Raw genomic sequence first — 12,999 nt, forward strand, 5'->3', positions numbered from 1 at the left:
CAATTCTATCAGCGTAATCGTTTCCTCCTGATAATCCAATATCGGCGTCGACTCACAGCTGCCCGAGTCACAGTGTAGAGTTACGCTCGTGTGCGGCTCACACACCCGCACACACACACACACACCCGCACACACACACACACACCCGCACACACACACACACACACCCGCACACACACACACACACACACTCTCCAGCAGAGAGTCCAGCCTGTTAAGTGAGGAAGCAGCGCCGAGGGTTTAGAGTGCAGAGGAAAAAACCCACACATTACAGACTTGATGGAGCGTTTTAGCCACATTGGTTTTGCATGTTAGTTTCTACAGACCATAATAATCTCTGAGAGCAAGAGCATCCGTGTCTGGTTCAGGCCAAAGTCAAAGTGAGTTTTCTTGTTTGTCGCAGGAGTTAATGACTCATAAGACGATCATGTGAATCTTTGAATCATTCAATATTGGTTCATTAATGAAGTCCTTATATCTCAATAGGTAAATAATGTTATCATTAGTATTCATATACTGTTTATTTTATGCATATAAAATAGAATATCTTTAAATATATATATATATATATATATATATATATATATATAATTTATTATTATTTATATTCAAAACATTTAGACACGGTATGTTTATCTATTTCTTTTTTTATTATATTCTCCATTTAGAAACAAATATTATAGATTTATTTGATTCTATTATATCTTTAAGTAATGTTGATCTTCATTGCACATGTTCAACAGCAAAACAATCCTGAAAGAGCGTTTCTGTCCTCAAAGCTGCGATGAATTACCATTGAATGATGACAAAGTCCTTCAGTTAATCGACTAACAACGGAGACAAATAATCCATTTTATTTCTCCATTTAATCCTTCAGGAAAGTCTATAATCCTGAGATTCATTTCATCGTCAACGTCTTCGAGGGAGTGAATTGTTTTGGCTTTTTTTCATACTTGTGGGAGGAAACAAGCTGCTCTCATGATGTTACAATACAGACAGGAAACTACATGTCGGAGCAGAAGAAAATGTATAAAAATGTTTTGTCTCTTCAGAATAAAAAGATGAGGCAGAATCCTTTGCTAGACATACGTGAGTGAAAGGAAGGCTTGAAGAGACCAGAGAGACCAGACTCAAACCAAAGGTTTTATATTTCTGTCTGGAAAACTGAACGAATCAACGACGACTTGCACCGAGAGCAGGTTCTATTATCGGCTGTTCGAATAGGATTGAGTTCTTACACGACCCGCCTCATGTCCAGTCGCCAATGATGGCTCAGGCAGGGAATGAGTGATAAAAGTAAAGAGCGTTCGGTCAAGTGACAAAATAAAAAAAATCACTTTCAATTCATAACACGAGGTGAGAACGTTCCATCTGTGATGTCACTATCACTTCACTCCTTCACAAACTTCCATGACTTAACAAACAAATCAGCTTGATTGACACACGTCTGAACCAATCAAATCTTTCTCCCAATCAACGGGCGGAGCTTATGACACCTGGACCTTCACAAACATGGTTTTCTGTGTAATGTCAATAGATAATGGACAGAAAAATGGCTTTGGGGTGCGAGTGATAGAGGTTGAGGCCAGTAGGTGGCGCTGCAGGTAAAAATAAAAGGAGATATTAGATTAAATTAGATTAGATTAGATAGATTTTATTAATCCCTCTGGAGATCTGCTTCGGGAAATTGGGTTTTCAGTTCACAAAAGACGATAGTTTCATAATAACAAGAACAACGTGCAAATAAAAAAAACTAAATGCAAATATAAAAATCATAGATCAAAGGAAATACTGCAAAGAAAAGAACACAAAGATATACAGTACGTGTATATATGATGGATATATTTGAGTTGCAAAGAAAAGAACACAAAGATATTCATGTATATATGTGAGATATATTTGAGTTGCAAAGAAAAGAACACAAAGATATATGTGTATATATGATAGATATATTTGAGTTGCAAAGAAAAGAACACAAAGATATACGTGTATATATGATAGATATATTTGAGTTGCAAAGAAAAGAACACAAAGATATATGTGTATATATGATAGATATATTTGAGTTGCAAAGAAAAGAACACAAAGATATACGTGTATATATGATAGATATATTTGAGTTGCAAAGAAAAGAACACAAAGATATATGTGTATATATGATGGATATATTTGAGTTGCAAAGAAAAGAACACAAAGATATATGTGTATATATGATAGATATATTTGAGTTGCAAAGAAAAGAACACAAAGATATACGTGTATATATGATAGATATATTTGAGTTGCAAAGAAAAGAACACAAAGATATATGTGTATATATGATGGATATATTTGAGTTGCAAAGAAAAGAACACAAAGATATATGTGTATATATGATAGATATATTTGAGTTGCAAAGAAAAGAACACAAAGATATACGTGTATATATGATAGATATATTTGAGTTGCAAAGAAAAGAACACAAAGATATACAGTACGTGTATATATGATAGATATATTTGAGTTGGTAAAAGCCGTTTATTGCTTAACATCTTTATTTAATCCAGTTCGAACCTGCATTCTTGACTCGTCAGGATCCGCAGATGAACTCAGTGCAACATAAAGAGAAAGTTCAAGTGTTTGCAGGAATGTGCAGGAAATGTGGCGACTTGATCATAATTACTCTTTGGTAATAAAGGATCCATTCGACTGCTCCAGCAAACAAGTTGTGAAAGACATCAGACACGTCCAGATCATGGCCTGGTTGCAGATAATTGAGCATCTGTCGGGCAGAAGTCTGGGAAACAGCCCAGAAAAGCAAAACAGTCTTGGGAGAGACTTTGATTCCCAATTATCAGCCATTGCTGAAATGGAGGCGCGCAGGAGAATCTTTGTGGATTTGAAGTGGCTCGTCCTCTAATTGATCCGACCACAGCGCCGCCGCTACATTTCCTCTCGGGCCGCCGCAGAGTTTGTGAAAGCTCTGATTCAGAGACGCACTCACAATTAGCTGGACCGAGTCCAGATGAGAGCCGGGCCTGGACCCTCTTAATGGTCATGTTCACTATTAGGTTCATGGAACTTCTTCAACAGAAAGTTGGGATTTATTTATCAAAGGATGAAACATCTGGGGTTGAAAGCAAAGTTTTTTGTCATTCAAAGTAACTAGAAAAGCACTCAGAGAGCACAGACTTCCACAATCATTTCAATCCGTTACGTGAGCGTTAGCATTCAGAACTCACTCGCACAACACACACAAAGGGTAAATATTTATTAAAGTTTGCACTTCATTTCGGTTTAATAATTGTATTTCTCTGATTGAAAAAACTGAAATAAGTTAATATATTTTTTAACTATTTAACAGACAGTATCATAAATGCAGGCATCACATAAGCTCCTTGGAGGAGGTAGATATAAAAATCAAAGAGGTCAAGCAGGTGATGGGAAAACATGTCTTTTTTGTGCTAAAAACTCAAAAAACAGTTTACATGCAAAGCTCTACCCGTCTTCATCATCATCTGGTATGCTGCTGCAACATTGTTCCCATAACTGTTCAGATAAAAAACAATTATTTCCATTCCAAACCTAAGGAATGATGAGACAAAACTGCTTTTCTTCAAAACTACCATCTATCTCACACTGTACGCACAATCGTTTGTCAGCAACACCAACAATCAGCATAAAACCACACGAATTCAAACATCGTGGTGACTCACACAAAATGTTCTGTCCAAAATGTCCAAAGAGTGATGAGACTCACACGTCATCACAGGATCTTGCCTGAAACAACATTTTTGTCTGTTTGATATCGGATTGTGTTAATATAAGAACAACTTTATTGACTCTACACACTCATCAAAAACCATGTTAATGAAGCTTCAGCTGAATGGACCACAAGTTACAACATCAACCAATGGGACGCTTTCTTTGTCATAAGCTCCGCCCATTGAGTGTGTCAATCAAAACAGCTGATTCCGAAGATAAAAGTCATGAAATGAAAACGAGAGTCATCATGGAGGCACGTTTGTTATCAATACAGGTTACAGTTTTAAGTTATTTATTTACTATAATTACTCATTTCCTGAACCATCATATTGAGATAATGACTGTGTAGGTACAACTTCGGTCTCCCCTACAATATCGGTCCCCCCAAATTCCTACGTGATGACGTCACACGCTGCATATGCGAACGTCTCTTTAACATTTTTTATGGGTTAAAGAAACGTCAACAGAATGTTTACATGAAACTTTTTACAACACATAAAATATTTATATTGACAAAAAGACGATCACTTTCTTTCATTTCCTGGTCTGACGATACATGTCAGACCAGATACGGGACTTTAACAGGAAGTGTCTGCGCTACATGTGACGAAGCCACTGATTGGCTGAAGCTGTTTTACTAATAATAACACACAACTGTACAATGAAATACAAACATTCGAGTTCCGAAATAATTTGCTTATGTACATTTAATAATTGATTTAAATCGGGGAAAAGAAATCGAAATGAAAACTAAATAATTACTGAGGTATTTATGAACAGTTAGAATAAGTTATAGAAAGAATATTCTAACATTTTTGCTATTTGAAAAGCGAATTATTTCGGAGCTCAAATGTTTGTATTTCATTGTACAGTTGTGTTATTATTAGCTAAACAGCTTCAGCCAATCAGCGGCTTCGTCACATGTAGCGCCGACACTTCCTGTTGGTGTCAAGGTCACATGATCGTCAGACTAGGAAATGAAAGAATGTCATTATGTTGACGAAGATCGTCTTTTTGTCAATATAGATGTTTTATGTGGTGAAAAGTATCATGAAAACGTTCTGTTGACGTTTCTTTAAACCATACAAATATTTTTAAGAGGCGTTGCATATGCAGCGTGTGACGTCATCACGCAGGAAGTGGGGGGACAGATATTGTAGGGGGGACGATATTGTACCTACAACGTCAATAAAGTAGATCCCGCTCTTCTTCGCATGGGTTCTGTTTTCCAGGAGGCGAAGATGAAACCGCATTTATTCTGAGTCCGGGGTTAAGCCGTCAATAGAAGTCCATTCAGCGCTAAATCTCTCTCAGCCGACGACAAAGACTTAGTTGTAAGACTCGTGAGTGTTGAGAAAACACACAGCAATGAAAAGCCAAACACTCTTGAAGAGCTGTCAGTCACTCCCAACCACCGGATCAACCTCCACACCTAGAGGTCGCCATGGAAACGAGTGTGTCCCTGATACACACACCTCTATGAGGATCAATTCAATGTCTGGTCGGGATGTCGGACAAAAGACTTTTCACCTCATCGTCGCACTCCTTCAGCTGGCGACAGATATGTGTCGTCTCTCATCGAGGATGAGTCATCAGGACTTTTCTTGTCCGTCTAGACGGATCTTGAACCAATGGGATCTTCGTGTGAAAAGAAAGACAAAATTAAACCTGGACTAATTTGGGGACTAAAAGCTCAGGTGTGCGTCTGTTGAAGCACATCCATCCTGTTGCTCTCGTCAGTGGAACGACCTAAAGGTCAGGATGATCTCGAAGAGGAACCGTGACAGTCCTGCCTGTAGTGTCTCTGCACGGTTGACATAACAACGTGGGTGAATTCAACTTCCTGTTTACATGGCAGTCGAAAACCACTTCCTGCAAAAACAGATGGTTGGTTGATAACTTGAGGTTTGATAGAAACCGATTGAGAAACCTTTGTTCTAGAAGTTCCTCTTGAAGAACGAAAATGGTTTTGTACGAACACACAGTGTTTGTTTTAAGTATGCATTTGACAGTTAAATCAACATATGAGAAAACTTCATATTTTCTTTTTTTAAATCACACCTCTTTTATGTTTTATTGTATACAAAAAATGTTTATAAAATAAACTAATTCAATTGTTTTACATTTAGAATATAATGCATTTGATTATTTTTGTGCTGCAATTAAACTTCTGGCCGCTTTTAAAGCTGATGTTTGGACATATTTTGGTTTGAAAACAAATGAAAGCAGTTACGACTGAGGACGAGAGGATACAGTGAGTCCAGCAGCTTTTAAAGCTGATGTTTGGACTTATTTTGGTTTGAAAACAAATGAAAGTAGTTACGACTGAGGACGAGAGGATACAGTGAGTCCAGCAGCTTTTAAAGCTGATGTTTGGACTTATTTTGGTTTGAAAAGAAATGAAAGTAGTTACTACTTTGTCAAGAGTCATGTGGTCTGTAAATACTACAAGACCAGAGTACTGGATAATACTACACATATATACTTGTTACTACACTATCACAACACCAGAGTCAAGTACTGGACAATACTACACATATATACTAGTTACTACACTATCACAACACAAGAGTTACTGTAAGTAGTCGACAATACTACACATATATACTTGTTACTACACTATCACAACACCAGAGTCAAGTACTGGACAATACTACACATATATACTAGTTACTACACTATCACAACACAAGAGTTACTGTAAGTAGTCGACAATACTACACATATATACTTGTTACTACACTATCACAACACCAGAGTCAAGTACTGGACAATACTACACATATATACTAGTTACTACACTATCACAACACAAGAGTTACTGTAAGTAGTCGACAATACTACACATGTATACTTGTTACTACACTATCACAACACCAGAGTCAAGTACTGGACAATACTACACATATATACTTGTTACTACACTATCACAACACCAGAGTCAAGTACTGGACAATACTACACATATATACTTGTTACTACACTATCACAACACCAGAGTCAAGTACTGGACAATACTACACATATATACTAGTTACTACACTATCACAACACCAGAGTCAAGTACTGGACAATACTACACATATATACTTGTTACTACACTATCACAACACCAGAGTCAAGTACTGGACAATACTACACATATATACTTGTTACTACACTATCACAACACCAGAGTCAAGTACTGGACAATACTACACATATATACTTGTTACTACACTATCACAACACCAGAGTTAAGTAGTCGACAATACTACATTTATGTCCTTGTTACTACACTATCACAATGTATCACTGTATATCGTATTGTTGACCCCGTATTGTGATATGTATTATCAGTATCAATGTATTTTTGAAAACAAACACTGCAAATTTACAGACAATATTTTTTCCGTCCAAATATCTCCAGGTGTTTTGTAAGTGCGTCTATGACGACCCAGTTGTGGTTCTGAACCTGTACGATCCACGCGTGTGACTGGACGTGTAATTACATGTGACTGACATGATTAAAAGTCTGCTCAGCTATTCACCTGAACAACAAACATCACTCTCAGGTGTACAGGTGAGTCACGGTGCCGTCAAGAGGACCAGTGGGAGGGACGTCGACAGTGTAAGTATATAAGTATATATTTTATTGAGTATTGCTTTGATTGTTTAAGCGCCTTGTGACCCTGGTCTACAAAAGTGCTCTACAAATATAAATGACTTCCTCCATGCACTTTATTTTATTGATTAACCTCTAACACTGGCTCACACTCCTGCATCAGTGTTTAAGCACACACACACACACACACACACACACACACACACACACACACACACACACACACACACACACACACACACACACACACACACACACACACACACACACACACACACACACACACACACACACACACACACACACACACACACACACACACACACACACACACACACACACACGGCTCCTCCTCCTCTCTTTTGTTGGGGTCCAACTCTACGACTCCTCTTCACTCCCAACATCTCCCTCCTTCACCAGACGTCCCTGGCTCTGCTCCTCACTCCTCGACTCCTCAAGGTAAGAACGACAGATCCTTCACTCCCTCATAACTTTGTCTCAACGTGCACGGAGGAGGAGATATTTTGGGTTGTGTGTGTGTGTGTGTGTGTGTGTGTGTGTGTGTGTGTGTGTGTGTGTGTGTGTGTGTGTGTGTGTGTGTGTGTGTGTGTGTGTGTTGCACATGGTTCTCAGACTGAAGACAGACGGTTATTCACTTTATCATGTTGGACTGCTGTGTTTCCCTCAGCGATACAAGAGTTGTTGGCTGTCGTTGTGCATCAGTATCTGGTGGTTTGTTGACAGAGTAACTTTATCTGGTGACACGACAGCTTAGAAAGAAGAATCTATTGGCGATGGTTTACACACGGATGATTGACAAACAGTCAAAACCAGTCTGGGACTCATTTGTATCTTTTTTCTTCACAGGATTAAATATAGTAACACAAAGCCAGTGTGTATCATTTGATACAAACTTTTAAATGCCAAAGTTCCACAAATTGACAGACGTTCAAAGCTAAATATATATATATATATAAATATAAATGACAGACGTATGCTTAAATGATATGCGTTGGATTTATGTTCTGATTGAAACACTAAGAAAGTGAAAATCTCTGCCAGAAAGTACGATAAAAAAATAAAAAAAGTCTTCTTTTAACAATAAATGAAAAACATACATTATTATGTTGTGTTTCAGTTTAATTATCGATTTATTTTTGCGTATACAGAAGCGTAACAGTCACGGACGGACCAAGTCTAAAGATCTGAAAATCTGACACCTTTTTTTTTTTTTTACCTCAAAAGACATTTTCATGACTGTCTTGTTTCCACTAAACAACTTCCTCTATAAATACGTGACATTCATGCAATTACTGGTGGAACTGGTTGTTTCCCCTTTTACAGAATGTATTATTTATTTAGTTAATCCAACATAAATTCTTAATGAATAAAAAAAAATTCTAATATTGATAAATATATTGATACATTCATTTAAAAATGTGATGACTATTTTATTTTTTAAAACATTTAATGAATCATTATTAATGTTTTATAATTCATTCAATATTTTTTACCCGCCAAAAATTGAAAGCCCACTACAGTGAAACTTCTATAATCATTTTCAAAATATAATATATAAATAAAACACGGATAAAATATAAACTTAAAGTGTCATAGTATTCAATCTTAAACAATCTTACATTTTGAATAAGGATATTTTTAAAGGATTAATATAACAGGGATCAGAGAAAGTCTCACTTCAGTATGGATTAGGTCTATGGTAAAACATTAAAAATAGGTTTTTTAATGAACTGTTTTACAAACAAATAATGAAATTCATACTTGTATTATTCAGGTGGTCTAAGTACATAATATTAGATATTGTTTTTAAAGTATTCCAAGTATTCTGACTCAGTAGAAGAAACAACACGTATAACTAACACTGGAGTAAAAATGGCAGCTCAGATAATTGAGCCGATAACACCAGCGTCTGCTGAAGCAACTTAAGTCAGCAGACGTGACAGAATGGACGAGTCGAGCCGGTGATTTGAGAGATCAATGGGCTCGTGTTACAACAGGCTCTGTTTGACTTCACTCTCACTTACGCATTCTACCTTAAAGGTGCGAGACGAGAGAAGGTCTTGAGTATTTACACTCGTTGAAATGATCTCCAAAGGACAGGAAGACTCACCGGAAATATGATCAAATGAATCACTGACTGAAGCTTCAGTTTCAAATGTATCTCGTCAGGTGAAAACGACAACATATTGAAATGTTAAGGCAGATATAAGCACCAGCACCGTAGTCTCCTGGAGCTAAAGAAACCTTGTGAGTCGGACACCCGCTGTGCTTTTCAAGAAGGCTGAGGAAGTGAAACCTGTCGCAGCAGCTGCTTCAAACCACTGCCCACCGTGCACGTGAAGTGCACAGCTCAGCATAAATCAGTGGGTGAAGGTTTGAGGACCTGCCACACTGCAGGAGCCTCCTTCTGTTGGACATTAGATTCACATCTGGCGCCACTTTGTACACCTAAAGTACACGACCGACAGTGAGGTGGACCCTAGAAGAGCCCCCGCTGAGATGGGTCGACCCCCGGCTCAGCATTGCACCCCCAGAATAGCTGAGCTCAGAACCATGTGTTTGGATCGAAGAGCTTCAGGCTTCGGTAACAAACTATAGAACAAAGTTTATTCATAGAGATGATCTACTCAGTGACCAACATACATGTGTTACATCACATGTATATAAACATAAACATTTCAGGTCAGTTATCGTCACCAAAATGATCATCGTCATGAAATCCTTTATCGTGGTTTTATTTAGCGAAAAGACGATATTCAAACAAATTCAAGTGTAGTAAAATAAAACTTGTAGTTCGGTAGCTTGAAAATAAATTAGGTTTCACAAATAAACACAAACGTGAAATAAAGACACACCCTCACATTTCAACAGTTACTAGGGAGAAGTTTGTGATCACGGTTTTAAACGCCCAACAATTACTTTTGTAGCGACACTTGGTGACACAATAGTACCGAGACTGAACGCCATTTAGAGTTCGTTAGTTGCCATTAACGTGGTCGTGACATAAAGTCATGCAGTTCAAGTATTTTCAATCATTGATAAAAGTTACATTATTTTCTGACTGGGAAGCTGGAGACGGCAGCGTAGCAGCAACATACACAAATCTGGAGACACTCACTGAAATATACACAGTGTGTGATCGGATAAAACGCTTCCAACATATATTGGCTCTGTGTGTAGTACATGACTTTAGGAGTTTAAAGTGTCTAAACATCCTCAGGCAATAAAAAGTTACTGTTTATCGAATCCAAATTGATTCCCTGGGGCAGTTACTTTGCTAACTTTGTTAAGTTTTAAAAAACAGTTGTGTGAAAGGAGCTCCCTGCCAGAGGTATTCCCCGCCTCAGCGCTCGACCAGTTTTCCATGTTGCTCTAGTGTGTCGTGTCACTGGGAAACTGCAGGTAAAGCAGATAAACAGATGGAAAAAGAATGTGATGACCTCATTGGTTGCTACAGATCTGGCATGTCAAGGTTTCCTGCGTCAATCCTGTAATTTGGGGCACATTTAGAAACAACAAGAACATGGGAAAAAAATGTTGTAACCATCACATCTGGCAGGTAAACATCCATGTTTATCCTCAACTCAGATACAAGAGTCGTTTTTCTTTTCAATGGTATCCATGCCTGCACCCCCACTTTCCGCGGCTTGATCCGATCAAGCCTCTCCCAGCCGTGCCCTGGCATCCTAACACTGTCCGACCGGATGAAATCTCATTTCAATCAAATGTGATTTGTAACCTGGTGGTTGGTGCCAGATGTGTCTCCAAACATCACCCTGGTGTACACAGAGCTGTCCAGGAAGAAGAGGGGAACACCCTCCAGCTGCACTTCTATTGGTCCACATTGTCTTGCTACAGAAGTGAGAATTTGACTTTTGGTTTGCAAAAACAACAAACCAAGGAGCCAAACAAAGATACATAAGTTGTTGTCGGTGTATTAAAAGGTGTGTAGCTTCAAATATTATTATTTTTTTACACAAATTAAATGTGAAGAAGTAGAAAAAAAGAGGCAAGACATTTACAACCAAAACCAAAATATGTCATTTTGAGTTTCAGACCCGGGCCATGTATATATATACTGTATATAATCCATTATTTACTGTTGATTGGAGCTTTGATTTGACAAATGTGTGCCATAAAGAAGTCCCACCACACACCCTTAAAGCTGATCCATTTCCTCAAGTCCATCTAAAGTCAACCGTTCGTTGAGACATTCCCTGAATTCAATAACTGTCAGATCCTAAATGTTTTTGTCACTCGTGTTTGATGCCACCAAGAGAACATTAATAAATCAGGTTATTAAATGAGGTGATGAAGAAACACGCAGGAGGAACTCTTATGTTGGAGACGCTCTCTGGACGACGCTGCTGATGTTCACGAACACATTTTATGACGGACTGGGCCAGACTTCACGAGTTCTAAAATGTTGACTTGGGATTTTTTGGGGGGGAAGCAGGATGAGAAGAAAGTCTAGTCTAGTTCTGTTTTAGTTGAGTCACTGAAGATCTACTCACCAACAGAAAATGGCTTCCAAAAGACAGACGGGCTTCAAGTGCCGCCTCTGCATTGTGCTTCTGCTCCTCCTGGTCAGCATCGGCGCCCTCGTAACGGTCGCTGTCATCCAGCAACAGTGGAGTCAGCATGAGTTTGGACACGAGGTAAGCCAAGCTCATTGTCAAAGTTCAACTCAAAGCTGTTGGGATCGCAAATCTTTATCTTTCCGACACGTCTGTCGGTCTCGCTTTGATGATGTCACACATTTAGCATCCAGAGAACAGTAGTATAATCCGCGAGTAACCACAGTATTACTCTGTGAGTAACCACAGTATTACTATGTGAGTAACCACAGTATTACTCTGTGAGTAACCACAGTATTACTATGTGAGTAACCACAGTATTACTATGTGAGTAACCACAGTATTACTCTGTGAGTAACCACAGTATTGCTCTGTAAGTAACCAAAGTACTGCTCTGTAAGTAACCACAGTATTGCTCTGTAAGTAACCAAAGTACTGCTCTGTAAGTAACCACAGTATTACTCTGTGAGTAACCACAGTACTGCTCTGTAAGTAACCACAGTATTGCTCTGTAAGTAACCAAAGTACTGCTCTGTAAGTAACCAAAGTACTGCTCTGTAAGTAACCACAGTATTGCTCTGTAAGTAACCACAGTATTGCTCTGTAAGTAACCAAAGTACTGCTCTGTAAGTAACCACAGTATTGCTCTGTAAGTAACCAAAGTACTGCTCTGTAAGTAACCACAGTATTACTCTGTGAGTAACCACAGTATTGCTCTGTAAGTAACCACAGTATTACTCTGTGAGTAACCACAGTACTGCTCTGTAAGTAACCACAGTATTGCTCTGTAAGTAACCACAGTATTACTCTGTAAGTAACCAAAGTACTGCTCTGTAAGTAACCACAGTACTGCTCTGTAAGTAACCACAGTACTGCTCTGTAAGTAACCACAGTATTGCTCTGTAAGTAACCACAGTATTGCTCTGTAAGTAACCACAGTATTGCTCTGTAAGTAACCACAGTACTGCCCTATAAGTAACCACAGTACTGCTCTGTAAGTAACCACAGTATTGCTTTTTCAGTAACCACAATATTGCTCTGTATGTAACCACA

At 38.3% G+C, this 12,999-nt stretch overlaps 1 protein-coding gene across 3 annotated transcripts in view; it reads left to right on the top strand.

Annotated features, from left to right (window-relative positions):
* Positions 1–7,726: 7,726 nt before the first annotated feature.
* Positions 7,727–12,999, top strand: part of entpd3 (ectonucleoside triphosphate diphosphohydrolase 3) — a 257,655-nt gene continuing 252,382 nt past the window's right edge. For all 3 annotated transcript variants that reach the window (XR_015713607.1, XR_015713606.1, XM_087812115.1), the window contains exons 1-2: positions 7,727–7,807; positions 11,890–12,027. Coding sequence is in view for 1 of the 3 variants with exons in the window: in XM_087812115.1 (XP_087668241.1) it covers positions 11,893–12,027 (135 nt within the window). In the remaining 2 variants the exon portion in view is untranslated. The remainder of the gene's footprint in view (positions 7,808–11,889; positions 12,028–12,999) is intronic.

Source organism: Callionymus lyra, chromosome 17 (assembly GCF_982586985.1).
Source record: "Callionymus lyra chromosome 17, fCalLyr1.hap1.1, whole genome shotgun sequence".
NCBI classification, from domain to species: Eukaryota; Metazoa; Chordata; class Actinopteri; order Syngnathiformes; family Callionymidae; genus Callionymus; species Callionymus lyra.